Genomic DNA, 14,220 nt, shown 5'->3' with positions numbered 1-14,220 from the left:
CAGCTCGCTCTGATGGTTTCAGAAAAGTGCTTGTCATTATGTAACGTTTTAGGTAGTGACATTTAGATCCCGTGAGGCTGAACAGTGCTGATTTGCATGCTGCAGAAAGTTCCTTGCTAATTAAAAGCCTTTAGGGAGCGGGACTGGGACATAGCTTTGCGGTTTAGAACACAGGTTGTGAGATCAGTTTGCTGGGTTGCGATCAGCTTTTATTTTTCTTACAGAAGGACGTAGACAAGCAGACATCTGTTGCATGGTGTACAGTAAGGGTTTTTTCTAGCTTCCTGAATACACCTGCGGTGTGGTGGGTCTCTGTAGGCTCTCCCAGGGTGCACACAGAGCAGGGGGTTTCTGCACACAGCTTCCTCCAGCAGAGGCAGGCCGGAACCCGGAGTCCTGCCTCTGCACAGCTCTTGCTCGTGCACCAGTCCCCAAGCTTTCTGCATCGGGCCTGGTCCCTCTTCTGCTCCAGAACCCTGAGAACCCTGTGTCTTCTCGCTCCAGCCTGCTTCTCTCCTGGACGAGGCCATGCTTGCTTTGCTCAGCCAGGCTGTCTTCAGGGATTACTTTGAGAAATGAGCATAGCAGGGATATTTCTGTGTGTGCTGGGGATGGCCAGTATGGCTCCTACTCTTCAGGCCTGGTCCTTCCCCTCCTGATGGTGTGTTCATCACGCAGCTCTGCTCCCTGCTGCCAGGGTCCTATGAGCCTTCTGGGCCTCCTGTTGCTGAGGAGCAGAGAACTGCTCAGAGGAGCTGGTCTGGCCTCCGGACAGCTATCTGCCTCCCGACATCGCTGTCCATGAACGTGGCTGTGCTGTGTCCTGGGGGGAGGCCCTTCTCTGGGCCCTGTGGTGCCAGGGTTGGGGTTCAAGTCAGCACTTCAAACAAAGGATGGGTTGCACGCCACGGCAGTCTTCAAGATCTCCTTGGTTATCACCGCATCTCCAGGCTGCCCTTCCACCCCTTGGGGAGCCTGGCCAGGTGCAGGCCCCTGAGCGGGGCCTGGCCATGTGCAGGGCTCTGATGCACCCCCGCATCCCTCAGCCACACAGCCAGTGTGGCTTGGCCCAGCCCACTGGCCCTTTCCTGCACTCAGAGAGCCTCAGTACCATGTGGGGGACAAGATGATGCCGCAGTTTCCAGCAGGGTGTTCTGTGTGCGTTTCTCCAGGCTCCTACCTATAGCCCTTCCCCCAGAGAAGAGAAATGTCTGCATGCCGATGAAGGCCCTTTCCTGCAAGAGCAGTTATGGAGCCAAACCCAGAGCATAGTCTGTGCCAGCTCTAATCAGAGCCGGGTGTGGAGGCAGCTTGGGCAGGGGTCCGAGGGCACATAGGCAGCCCCTACCCCAGCTCAGCATAGCAGAGCTAAGCCCTGCCAGACCGTGGGTGAGCTGGAAACACTGCGTCTGTCCAGAGAGCCCTGATGGCCTCCCATGGGAAGGTCTGAAAGATCTCACGTGGTTCACACCTCTGGACGATGTCATTGCCGTTTGGTTTTCCATTTCAGCATCTGGGCTTATGGACCGTGCTGTGCACCGCGAGCCCTGCTTGGCGAGCCAGGAGGCCCAGCTGCTTCCACCGCAGATGAGTGAGCCATTGGTTTCCGAGGGGGATGCCCAGGAGCTAAGACAGGTACTGTGTACTCACAGGGTCACCATGCCCCTGCATGGGGCTCCTTCCTGCCTGCACACAGCTCCCCGCTGCTTGATGCTGGCCCCTTGTCAACAGGGCCTGCCGTGTGCCCACCCGCTTTGTTCTCTCTGGAGCTGGAGAACATAGAGCAAGAGTGGTGCCCAGTAGAAGCTCCTGTGTTTAATGGCATGCACATGCAGTCAGCCTATGGCTGCATCCCCCTTTAGAATGTGTGCATATGCCCATGTACATGTGGGCTGTGTGAGTGTGGGATATGCAGGCACATGGTGGCTTTCTGTGTGTGTGCATGTGTGTGCCGTCCCCGTGTGTGGTAGAGGTACATGTGTGCACGTGTGTGTGCTCTGTATATATGCTGTGTCTGTCCGTGTGTGTGTGTGTGTGCATACTGTGCATGCGTCCATGTGCATATTGTGCAGGTATGTCTGTGTGCATGTTCGTGTGTATCCGTGTTTGTGCTTGCTGTGCGTATGTCTCTCCGTGTGTATACTGTGTAATTGTCCACGTGTGTGCTGTGCAAGTGTCCGTGTGCGTGCTGTGCGTGTTGCATGTCTGTCCGTGTGTGCATGCTATGTATGTGTCTGTGTGCTGTATGTGTGTATGTCTGTCCATGTGCATGCCGTGCATGCATCCATGTGTGTACCATGCATGCGTCTGTGTATGTCTCTCCGTGTGCATGCTGTATATGTCTGTCCATATGTGAACTATGTGCGTCTGTGTGTATCTGTCTGCGTGCATGCCAGTCTATGTGCATACTATGCATGTTGCAGGTCTGTCCATGTGTGAGCATGCTGTGCATGTGTCTATCCATGTGTGTACTGTGCGTGTGTCTGTCCGTATGCATGCTGTGTGTGTTGCATGTCTGTGTGGACGCTGTGGATGTGTCTATCCACATGAGTGTTAAGCATGTGTCTGCGCTATGCATGTGTCTATCCATGTGGGTGCTATGTGTGTGTCCGCATGCACGCTGTGTGTGTCCATGGTGTCTATCCATGTGTGTACTGTGCGTGTGTCCATGTGCGTGCTGTGTGTGTTGCGGGCCTGTCGTTGTGTGGGCATGGCTCCACAGGTACACGTACAACGGGAGCATGCTCACTCTCCCAGATCTCTGTCAAGGGCCTGCCAGTGGATTCTTGAGGATGCTTGCCATTTTGTGTCCAGCAAGTAGAAATTTAAACAATGTTTGATAGAACTACTTTTAGGTTCTCTTCAACCTAGGGCTGGATGATTCAGTGCTTTTTCTTTTTCCTTTTCAAGTAATTCTGAAGTAGATGCCTAGACATTGTGTCTTATCACTCACACAGACCTCCGTGCACATCTTTAGAACATAGAAACTTTTTTTTTTAAGATGTTATTTATTTATTTGACAGATCTCAAGTAGGCAGAGAGGCAGGCAGAGAGAGGAGGAAGCAGGCTCCCCACTGAGCAGAGAGCCCGATGCGGGGCTCGATCCCAGGACCCTGAGATCATGACCTGTGCTGAAGGCAGAGGCTTTAACCCACTGAGCCGCCCAGGCGCCCCTAGGACGTAGAAACTCTTAAAAAGCCCTACGCCATGGTGTGCTTGCCTCAGGTCATCAGACACCAGCTGTCTGGTTCAGGGACATGTGCTGCGTGTTTGTTGGCTCACAGCCCACTTGAGGCCTGTGCCGGCCACTTAGCAATGACTGTCTTAGGGATGGCTTCCCTCTGTCCTTGTCGTTTGCTTCTCGGTGTATTTGTAGGAAAACTATATTGTTTCTCCATTGAGATTTTGGTTTGCCCCTGGTTCCTTGCTCAGGGGTTCTGCAGATCCGGGCTCTGCGTGAGGAGGCCCTGTCATCATGGTGCCGCAGACTTCCACCAGGGCACAGGGGGACCGTGTGTCTTCCCACGTTTTTAAAGAAGTCTTCCTGACATGCCTGCATCAGCATCGTCTCCTTTAAGCTTGGCCCTTTTCCTTTCTGGAAAAAAAGCACTCATCTTTGCTATGGGATATGTTAAATATGCACGATTTGTCACTCTTTCCCCGGTCTAACTTAGTCACTCTGAGTGACGACCCACAAAAACGCTGCTTTCTCGCTGCAGCCAGCAGCTTCTGCAGCTTACTAACCCCAGAACATGGCTTCGGGGCTTGAGAAACCCTCATCCTCTGCAGGAAATGCTCCCCTTCTCCTGAGGGTGGGTGCGAGCCAACATGCCTCTGGTTGGTGGGATTGGGGACCCTTTGCCCACCCTTGTGCAAAGGCATCCCATGGATTTGTGTGGGAGATGTCAGGATTCTCTAGTCTCTGCCCTAGAAGCTGAGATGGCAGCGGTCATGATGAAGATACAAGCTGCTGTGTCCACGAGAGAGTGACCGTGGGGTCGGCCCTGAGCCCTCTGGTGTCCGTACTGGGAGCAGCAGAGGCCGCAAGTCAGGACACTGAACGCAGGCCAGGGAAGTGGTGACCCCTGAGTCGTGGGGTTGGGGAGGGCTGCCGCGGGAGAGCAGGGATTCACATCGGCTGGCTGCCCATCCTCCTCCCTGCAGGGACTGTCCAGTTCGCCCAGAGACTGTCTTCTGGAGGTAAAACACATGTTTCCTATTTAGAGAAGAATTCTTAGCTGTGCACTTGAAGCTCTAGCATAAGTAGGAATGAGGTAAATTTCTGGGGAAAACAGAAATGCAAGAACCCCCCCCCCATGTTCAGCTGTGGTTTCTGTGGTGGATGCCATTACCGTCCTTACGTGGAAGTGGGTCCTGGTGACTTGCCCTGCAGCAGGATGCTGAGAGACACGAACGGCTGTGGTTTCCCCGGGGCCAGTGTGCTCCCTGCCTGTGCCAGCTCCCACCCCACAGAGCCCCGGACAGCCGTCATTGCAGTGTCTACCAGCCATGGGGAGGGCGTGCGGTGTCGGCGGCCGGAAAGGAAGTGGATGTGCTGGGATGGGTTTGGCAGAGCGCCCTGAACCCTCTCTGGTCTGATGTGTTGGCCTGTCCTGCCCCAGAGCTGCTGCTGCTGCTTTGTTATGAAATCTGTGTCTGTCCCCTGGTTAGGTCACTCCTATTGTTTCAGGGCATCCCAGTGTCCCCAGCTTCTCTTCCAGACTTTCTCCCCTCACTGCTCTGTCTGGTCCCGCCTCTGCCTTTCCGCACCCCAGACCTGAAGAAACTGAGCACGGCACAGGACAGGGGACAGTAGGCGCTCCTGTCCTTCTCAGGGATTCGGGGCTTCAGGTCGCTGTCCCTATGGTGGGGGTGCGGCATGGGGACCCGGGGCTTCGGGTTGCAGCCTCTGTGGTGGGGTGACACAGGGACCCTGGGCGTTGGGTTGCAGCCCCCATGGCGGGGCTCCAGGGTTCAGGTCGTGGTTTTGGACTTACCTGTGGTTAGGCAGTGCAGGCGTTCTGCCATCCACGTGTGATTCTCCATAAGCAGGAACCACAGAGCCCAGGATCCAGCAGGGAGACCGAGGGTTGGTTCACAGATGACACAGGGTAGGGCTCATGGCGGGAGGGAGCACAGGAGCAGCTCAAGGACCAGCATCCCCTCTGCCTGTGCCTTCTCCTGCTGGTGCAGGCTGGGTGCTGGGATTCTGCAGAACTAGTGTCTCATTCCCGTGTAGGAGGAGTAGAATTCCTTTCACGTCAGCTCTTCTCTCCCTTGTCTATACTCAGTATTCAAGCCTGTCCTAGTGCCCATGTATCCTTTCTCAGCCTTTCTCCCATACCGCCTTGACCCAAGAGCATCAGGCTTAACACATTTTTCTTCGCCTCGAAATTAATGTCTTGTCCGTGTCGCACTTTCCATGGTCTGGGCGTGTTAACGTCTGGAGGGACGACAGAGCTTGGATTTTTGGATGGCTACCCGCGCAGAGTCCCGGGGTGTCACGCCAGCCATGGAGCCCGCCACCGTGCTTCCCATCTGTGGCGATGGTAGGACAGGCATTCCAGAATTGACATGTCCCTGGAAGAGGGGTTGGCTGTGCAGGTAGGTGGGTGAGAGTGCAGGCTAGGGCTGATGCCTTCCAGCCCGGGGAGGGCATGCAGGTGCCTGGCTGGAGTGCGCTATGCGAAGAGCCACACGTGTCCACAGACCCGCCGACCCGCACCTTTGTGCCAGGCAGGGGAGACAGGTCCTGTGAGCTGTTTTCCAGGTGGTTCGTTCCTTTCATTACTCTCGGGGCACAGTAAAAAGGGGAGGAGGTTGTCAGCGTTTGTATTTGTGGCTTTAATACCAGTCCAGGTGTTATTCACAAGTGTTCGTCCTGTCCTGTGTCATCTATTAAACCATGAGAAGAGCCTGGGTCAGGGGGATGACCCAGGGGCAGCCTTGTAGTTTATGACGTCTGTGACAGTTGACATTTCAGCGAGAGGACATGTGTCACAGGATGAGCCCTGCCCTGTCAACCCCAACATCCTTGGGGGGGGAGGGGCGCGTGCCTCCCTGGGCCAGTCTCTGCCTTCTGCAGAAACGTCCACAGTGACGCAAGCTGACTCACAGGACAACGTCGTGGGTTTCCCATCTGCTGTGCCATTACCATGGTCCCTGGTAGCTTTGAGCCTGCTGTCACACCCCCCACCCCGCCCCGGCCCCCTTTGGTTTCCTGTGCACCCTCCCCTGGGCTGGACTGCTGCAGGGCTCATGTTCTGTCAACTGTGGCCCCCACTCCAGGGCAGGCCTGTGTGCTGTCTGGGCTGGTGGGCCCTTGCCCTCACTGACCGAGCTGGGACAAAGCTGGACCACGTGAAGGCACAGACCACATCCCGTCCCCTCTACTGTCCCAGAAACACGAACAGGGTGGGAGTGCCAGATAAGGGGCCTTAGGGTTCCAGAGATTGTCGTGACTCAGCAAGCATCTTCAGAGCGGCTGCAGGGCTGTGCCAGGGAGGAGCGCAAGGGCCTCTGAGGGCCAGGGAGCAGACGCCTTCCCATCTTCCTGAAGTGCTCACCTCTGCTGTGCGGGAGTCTTACTGTCGAGCGCCCTGGCTGTCTTCTAGAATGCTGATTTTAGGGTGGTGCCTTTCCACCCAGCCATGGCACTCGAGCGCCGTGCTGTGCCCCGCCCCAAATGGTCTTCTCTCTGTCACACACATGACCTTCCATGCCTGGCTGTCCTCACTTCCCACTGTGTTTTCGAGCTGATCTGTCTTTCCTTTCACAGTGGAGTAGTGCAGGATGGCTCGCTGTCCGCAGCGGTCATGCGAACATCACACATGGCGTCTGTGGGTCGTGTCTCTGCTCCTCGGGGGCACATAGCATGCACAGTGTGGAATTGCTCCGTTCCGGGATAATTCCACGTGGACTTCATGAGCAGCAAGGCTGCTCTCCATAATGGCCACAGCGTTTCACGTTCCCGCCGGCGACGGGTGAGGGAAGTGAATCTTTCAGCTTCCTTTTTCTCTTTCAGGATTCCTCCAGGGCACCTGGGGGGCTCAATCAGTGAAGCAGACGCCTGCCTTGGCTCAGGTCACAATCCTGGGGTCCTGGGATCGAGTCCATATTGGGCCCCCCGCTCTGCAGGGAAGCTGCTTCTCCCTCACCCTCTGCAGCTCTCCCTGCTTCAACTCTCACACAAATAAAGAAAAGGATTGTTATGGCTCCCCGCAGTTCTGAATGGATTTGCGGATCCTTTTTTCCATTTCTGGGGGGGTAAAGAGGCTGCTGGAAACCTAATGTGGATTGCGTTGACTATGTAGGTCACTTGGAGGCGTCTGGGCGTCTTGCTCATCCAGGAACACAGGACCCCCCTCACTGTTTCGGTCTTCTTTAATTTCTTTCTGTGCGATGTGTGGTTTTTAGGACTTCCATCTATTTTCTTACATTCTGGGATGAATCCTATTTGGACCCATCATGACCTGGTAACGAGCAGTCCAGTCCCCAGGGTCCCCTAGAGGCCCTGGGAGGTGTTCACCATATGCTGGCTGTGTCTGGACCTTGGGAGGCCACTGGGAGCTGCAGTGAGGGCCGACGGATCCCTGAGAACTCCGTGCTCAGAGTCTGGCTTTGGGAATGCAGTGCTATGGGGACCTGGAGCGTCAGCTTTCCCCTACAGCTGCTCGGAGGGATGTGGAGGAGGGGCCGCTGCAGGGGCCTCCCTGGAAGGAAGCCTGTGCTGTTGTCCACAGATGGCCCTTGTGGCCTGCAGGAATGCAGCCGAAGGGACGGGTGGGACGTGGGGGTGGTCTGTGAGTGCTGAATGTGACATATCGTAGCCTAGAATGTTCTGTACAGTCTCCAGAATTCTGACTGTGCTGGAAGCCACTTTTTCCCTCTCTGCCTTCTCTGTAGCACTTAATGGCCCCAACTGGTAGAACTGTTTGGACGTGCAGACAGCTTGATTTATCCCAGCTCTGTTCTTAAATGGTTGCTAATTTCTCACTGCAAGAAAATTCACAGTTTTCCAGTGAGTCAGCTGCACAACAAAATGAGGGCAGATAGTCTAGCTCATGCTAAACTCACTGTAGGTGCTTCTTGTGAACATAGGAGTGCTCTGAATCCTGGAGTCTCATCGCAAAGTACAACAGAACGTCTTCCTTCAGACCCTGGGTGAGGCCACAAGCACACTACAGGGTCGTGGGAACACACTGTGTGCCCTCCCCTGCTGCAGGTACGGGGTGGACACCCAAGGCGGAGCCCTCCAGGACCTCGGGCTCCCCGAAGCCCACACTGGGACAGCCTCTTCGAGGGGCATACGTGTGGTTAAGCACATCTGCCTCAGTGAGCGTACCTCCTTGGTTGGAGGAGCCATTCCCCCGTCTGTATGCACACAACGGAGACGTCTCTGCGTCTGCTTGTGTCTGCTGTTGGCAGATAGAAGCCATCACACCATGTGTGTCCAGGGCAGCAGAAACCACAGGAGTGTGTGCTCTGTCCCGGGGACCATGTCCTGCTTCCAGCCCAGGCTCTAGATGCGCGTGTCCCCACCGCCTTCTGGTCTCGGATGCACCCCATCCGTGCGCAGACCTGGTGGAACGTCTGCGGCCCTCGGGCTGCAGATCGCTGAGCATTTCTGCGGTTTCTCTCCTGATGCTGCTCCAGGACAGAGTCTGCGCTGCTTCCCCCTCGGCTCTGTGCATGTGCTGTGTGGGGGTAGATGCATCCGCAGACAGGGCCAGTTGCGGGCCCACTTCTAGCGAGGCAGGGGCTCCAGGAAGAAAGCGCACAGCTTCCTGCCAGCTGATACTTCAGAGTCTGGCAGCCTGACACACTGATGACTGGACAGCTTGTCATTCTGGGCCGCAGAAGTCACAGCTGCGTGACGGTCTGGCCAGACTTGGCGTTCCCCATTCTTTCCACCCATGTTCTTCCTTAAAGGGAAAAGCACCGGACCAGTCAGTGCTCCAGAGGGACCCTAGCTGGAAGCTTCCTCAGTCCTCTCTGCAGACTCACGAGCCGTGCAGGTTCCTTGGGGTTTTGCACTGTGAGGTCATTTCAGGTGCAGTGTGAGGCATTCACAGCTGCTGGGGGGGGGGGGTGGTCCCAATGAGACGGTGTCATGGTTGGATCATTGAACAGGGAGGGGGGATCCCAGTGAGACAGCGTTGCGGTTGGACTGATCGACAGTGTCGGGGGTCCCATTGAGATGTCGTCACGGTCAGACCATTGGACGGGGAGGGGGTCCCAAGAGACGGCATTTTGGTCGGACCAATCGACAGGGTTGGGGGTCCCAATGAGATGGCATCGCAGTTGGACCATTGAACGGGGAGGGGGGTCCCGGTGAGACAGCACTGCAGTTGGACCAATCGGCGGGGAGGAGCCCTGTGTGGACGCCCCAGACTCCATGAAGGGTTAGAGTTGATTGGTCTTGCTCACAAAGGGAGTGCAGTACCTGTTACTGCTGCGTGTCTGTGCGTGAGTGGGCCACCTGTGGGCCATGGTGGTTCTCCTCTGGGCGGGGGATAGTGGGGCCATCCCAGAGCAGGGCCCTCAGCCAGGGAGCCCTGTGGACATGTGCAGAGAGCACACCATTCATCAAGTTGCAAAGGACCAATCTCGTTCATTATTCTGTGTGTTAACTTTCGTGCAGAGACGATGACTTTTTATCTGATTGGGTCACACCAGCGATGTTTCTCATTTTTGCAGGACACCAACTGGCTCCATTGGAGCCGACTAATCTTGGGGTCATAAGTTCGAGCCCCATGTGAGGATGTAGAGATTACTTAAATAAATACTTAAAGCATTTTGAGAAATGCTTCTTTTTTACCATTAAGAATGTGAGCGTTGGAGAATCTAAAGTCACAGGTGTGGCTCTCCTTACGTGGGAACTTTTTTTTTTTTTTCTTTTCAGTGTAACCAGTATTCATTGTTTTTGCACCACACCCAGTGCTCCATGCAATCCGTGCCCTCTCCAATACCCACCACCGGTTACGTGGGACCTTTGCCATAGCTGCTCTCAGCTCCAGGAGCAAAGCAGGCTCTCGAGCCCCCTTCCCGGGGCTGTCTGAATGGCTGCTGATCCCTGGGAAGGTCAGTTTGCCTTGTTAAGGGACGTGTGCTATTCCTGTCAGTGCCGGTGCTGTGACGTCTGTGTCATCACGTGGGGACACGCAAGCGTCGGCTCTTTGCATCTGGGCAGTGCTGTGGGCCAACTGCAGACAGAGTGTGGGGTCTTGGGCATGCCCTCTCAGCCCAGTGTGTGAAACAGTCCATTTGAGGGTTCCTAGAGCCCCGCGGCCCTCACCCTCATTCAGGACAGGTGGGGACAAGGAAGCAGGAGACGGAGCTGCGTGGACAGGGTCACGCCCCTGTGCCACTGCTCGTCTGAGCGGGTTCCGGACGTTTCCTTTTATTCTCTAGTCCTGTGTCCTGACCTTCTTGCAGCATGAGTCCTGGAGCAGGACAGTGCTGACAGCTCACAGAGCCTACTGGGCCCGAAGGACCATCATTGTGGTTGACGAGGACACAGAGGTTGTCCACAGCACGTGCGGCCTGAGGGACCCACACAGGGCAGAGGCCGTTCATGGGTTTTAAGCCGGGTGTGAGCTTGGGTCCACGGCCAGCCTCCCCAGGGCTGTGGTGTGCATGTGCCCGGTGCAGGGGGACCTGCAGGCCGATGGGGAGGGGTCTTTGAGCAGAGCGGCACTGAGGACCTGCCTCCCACGGTGCTGAGCTGACTGTTTACTGTGCCGTTTGGGCCTCAGCCACATGAGGTCATAGGAACGCGGTGGAAAAGACCTCCTACATGAGGTCATGCAGCCCATCCCTCGGAGCCGGCTGACCCCACAATGTACTTTCCAGAGCCACGTCCAGGTTTTCCAGTGACTCAGCGGCTCCCAGAGGGCACAGAGCCTGGCGTCTGAGCCTGCTGCCTGGGTTGGGGATATGCCCCTGCGCCCGAACGGGGCTCCCAGGGATGAGGCCATGTGTGCACACAGAGGTGCGGTATAGCCTGCCTGTGTCCGAGCACCTGACTGCACACAGCCTCAGACCCTCCATGGCACGGGTGCAGCGGGGCCCCTGCCGTGGAGCCTTCCAGGACTTGGCAGGGGCTCCTCACGCCCCACTTCATAGTTTTCACAGCTTGTTCGCATTTGTGAGCTCATTCTAGCCTCCCCGCTCCTGAGGAAGGGCTTGATCTTACTAGCCTCTGACCACCTCCCTGCCTCTGATCTGGTCCACGTGGTGGTGGGCGGCACAAGGCTGCCTCATGGAAGCGCACGGGCACTGTGGCCACACCGTCCCCCTGCCCTCAGGGTGCCACATGCTCTCCTCAGGCTGGGCCGCTCCCAGTCTGCAGTGCCACCGGCCAAGCCATGACCATGACATTCGTGTGTGGCGTGCTGCTGGCTGCATTAGGTCTGGGGCCCTCACTGCTGACTCCCATCCCCATGGGGCAGCGGACTTGGAACGCAGCTGTACCCGCTAGATCCCTTGGGAGTTGGTAAATGGTACCCAGGACTCCTCAGAGGACCCACAGTCTGTAGGTCCTTCATCCTAACGCAGCCAGGGGCCTGAAACTCTCCTTCCAAGAGGTAGTAACACTTAACTGCAAGTAGGTGGTCATTATTATTCCTCTTAAAATCATTCCTTTTTGTTGTCAGCTTGAGGGTATTAAATTTTTCAGCACAGGCTCACCACATTTCACAGTGCTAGTAGTCTCGACGGGCTTGCAGGAAAGCGGCCGTTCCAGCAGTGCCTGAGACGCCTGCAGCATGACGTGAGTCCCCAGAAGGCTGAGGGGCCTGCTTTTCCAGGGTTAGCCCCTCTTCTTACAGGGCCCCCAGGGCTGTGTTTGGTAGCTGCTTCCTCCCCTCAAGCCGTGTGGAGGTATAGTGAGGTGTTTTCTACAGATCAACAAGAAACAGGGCTGGCTTTTCCTTTTAAATCCCATTCTGCAGTCAGGACATGGGTGTAGACAGGTAATGAAGACCAGGACTGGGTCATACTTGTGCCCTGGGCCAGCCCTCCCTGCTCCTGTGTGACTGGAAGAGCAAGCAGTACCCCAGGGACTTTGTCAGGAGGCATGGGGGCTGTGGCCTGGAGCAGGGCCAGAGGGCTGATTCCTCACCTTTCTTTGAGCTCTGCTGCCCTGGGGCTTGGTGCATCCTGGGGGCCAGAGCTCCCTGGGGGTCGATGCCATCCTGGCTAAGAGCTCCCTGGGACTCACTGTGTCCTAGGGGTCAGAGTTCCCTAGGGGTCAGAGCTCCGTGGGCGTTGGTGCCATCTTGGGTCAGAACTCCCTGGAGCTCAGTGTATCCTGGGGGTTGGTGCTGTCCTGGGTCAGAGCTCCCTGGGGTTCAGTGCATCCTGGGGGCCAGAGCTCCCTGGGGCTCACTGCGTCCTGGAGGCCAGAGCTCTCTGGGGGTCAGTGCCCCCTGTGGGTCAGTGCCATCCTGGGTCAGAGCTCCCTGGGGCAGTGCCATCCTGGGTCAGAGCTCTCTGGGGTTCAGTGTGTTCTGGGGGCCAGAGCTCCCTGGGGGTTGGTGCCACCCTGGGGGTCAGTGCTGGTGAGCTGCAGAGCTGAGACCCAAACCCAGGATGGGAGGACAGAGTGTTTGTCATCCCCCCAACTCACAATTTCCAAAGTACTGTAAAAGTGATGGAAAGAGATAATGTCTGTTTTTGAGAGTTTAAGAAATGACAGCCCCTGCTGCTCTGTGCGCTACTCTTACAGATCCTGAGGAAGCTGAAGAGTCTCGCCCTGGACACGGAGACAGAGCTGGAGAGGCAGGATGAGGCCCTGGACGGCATCACTGCGGCCGTTGACCGGACCACCTTAACCATCGACAAGCACACCCGACGTGCCAAAAAACTGACCTAGCACAGGGGAGCGAAAAAGTGACTGGTTTTGATGACAGTCACTGCCCTGAGTACTTTGTTCTCAGTACCTGCACGCGGGAGTCACCCCAGGGGCTCGTTAGTAGTCAGAGGCTGTGTGCCAGAAGGCACAGGCTTGCCTCAGGGTGGAGGGCTTGTGTGATGTGACCCGGAGCACAGCACATGCAGGAAGGAGGAGGCCCCGGAGAGGGGAGTTCTGCCTGCATATCCAGCAGGCCACCCCCTAGCCCCACACCCACTATGGTCGCCCCAGTTCCTTCTTCCCCTGCAACCTGTAGGCCCCAGCTCCCTTCTCCCCTGCCTTCTGCAGGTCCCTGCTTCTCGAGGGCCCCAGTTCCTTTTCCCCGCTGCCTCCCACGGGCCCCAGCTCCTTACTCCCCTGCTTCCCTGGTCCCCAGATCCTTTTCCCACGCCCCCCCTCAACAACCTGCAGGCCCTAGCTCCCTTCTGCCCCCCTGCCCGCAGACCTCAGCTGCCTTCTCCTCTGCCTCCCACAGGCTCCGGCTCCCTTCTCCCCTGCTCCCTGCAGGCCGCAGCTCCTTCTGACCCCTTCCCTGCGGGGCACAGCTCCTTCTGCCCTGCTCTAGGCAGGCCCAGGCTCCCCATTCATACTTGAGCGCTTCAGAGGGTCAGCAGCAGGACAGCCCTTCCCTGCAAGGCCGGCTGCACACAGTACTCATTGACTGCTTTGCATGGCCAGCATCCCCACTGGCTGAATTGTCTTCTCTTTCTGTTCTTGCTAGCTGTAAAAGGGCAGTATAAATCTCTGTGAAAGAAATGTGCTGATTTCTGAGTCCGCCCATCTGGACCCTGCCTTCTGTGTTCATAGAACTTCTTCTCCAGGACCATGTTGAGGCCCAAGCCTGCCTCCCATCTGAGGCTACTCTGCATGTGCCCCTCCCTAGTCGCAGGTTCTGGTTTTCTCTGACAGAGAGGCTGGTTTCTTGTTGGTCAGACTGTGACTTTTTACCTGAAGTCCAGTATGTCTCAAAGTTGTCCTGCGAACACTGGGATATTCTTTTCACTGCTCACCTGTAGCCAAGTGTGAAGATAATACATATTGTACCTATTTTAAAAACTGTTGATTTTTTTTCTTAAAATGCCCCATTTCTATCCAGAAAAAAAAGAGCAATCATAGTTTTAGAATATATTTTGAAGACATGCATTTCTGCTGCTTTTTGCTTGGCTTTGAGTGTCTTATTGGGAGGACCCCTCGGGGAAGGACAGACAGGGCAGAGTGGAGAAGTAGGTGACCCCTTCCCCTGTCCTGGCAGAACAGGCCCCCTCCAGACTGCCGTTGGAGTAGGGTCCCTGAGGGCAGTGCAC

General features: G+C 56.3%; 1 protein-coding gene across 1 annotated transcript in view; it reads left to right on the top strand.

Moving 5' to 3' along the window:
* Positions 1 to 13,972, top strand: part of SNAP47 (synaptosome associated protein 47) — a 45,312-nt gene extending 31,340 nt beyond the window's left edge. Inside the window, exons 4-5 of the mRNA XM_044261829.1 lie at positions 1,511 to 1,635; positions 12,731 to 13,972. Of these exons, the coding sequence (XP_044117764.1) occupies positions 1,511 to 1,635; positions 12,731 to 12,877 (272 nt within the window). The 3' untranslated portion in view covers positions 12,878 to 13,972. The remainder of the gene's footprint in view (positions 1 to 1,510; positions 1,636 to 12,730) is intronic.
* The last annotated feature ends 248 nt before the right edge of the window (positions 13,973 to 14,220 follow it).

The sequence above is a fragment of the Neovison vison genome, chromosome 1 (assembly GCF_020171115.1).
Source record: "Neovison vison isolate M4711 chromosome 1, ASM_NN_V1, whole genome shotgun sequence".
Lineage (NCBI taxonomy): Eukaryota > Metazoa > Chordata > Mammalia > Carnivora > Mustelidae > Neogale > Neogale vison.
Note: the sequence above shows the minus strand (reverse complement) of the source record. Positions and strands in the feature narration are given on the sequence as shown.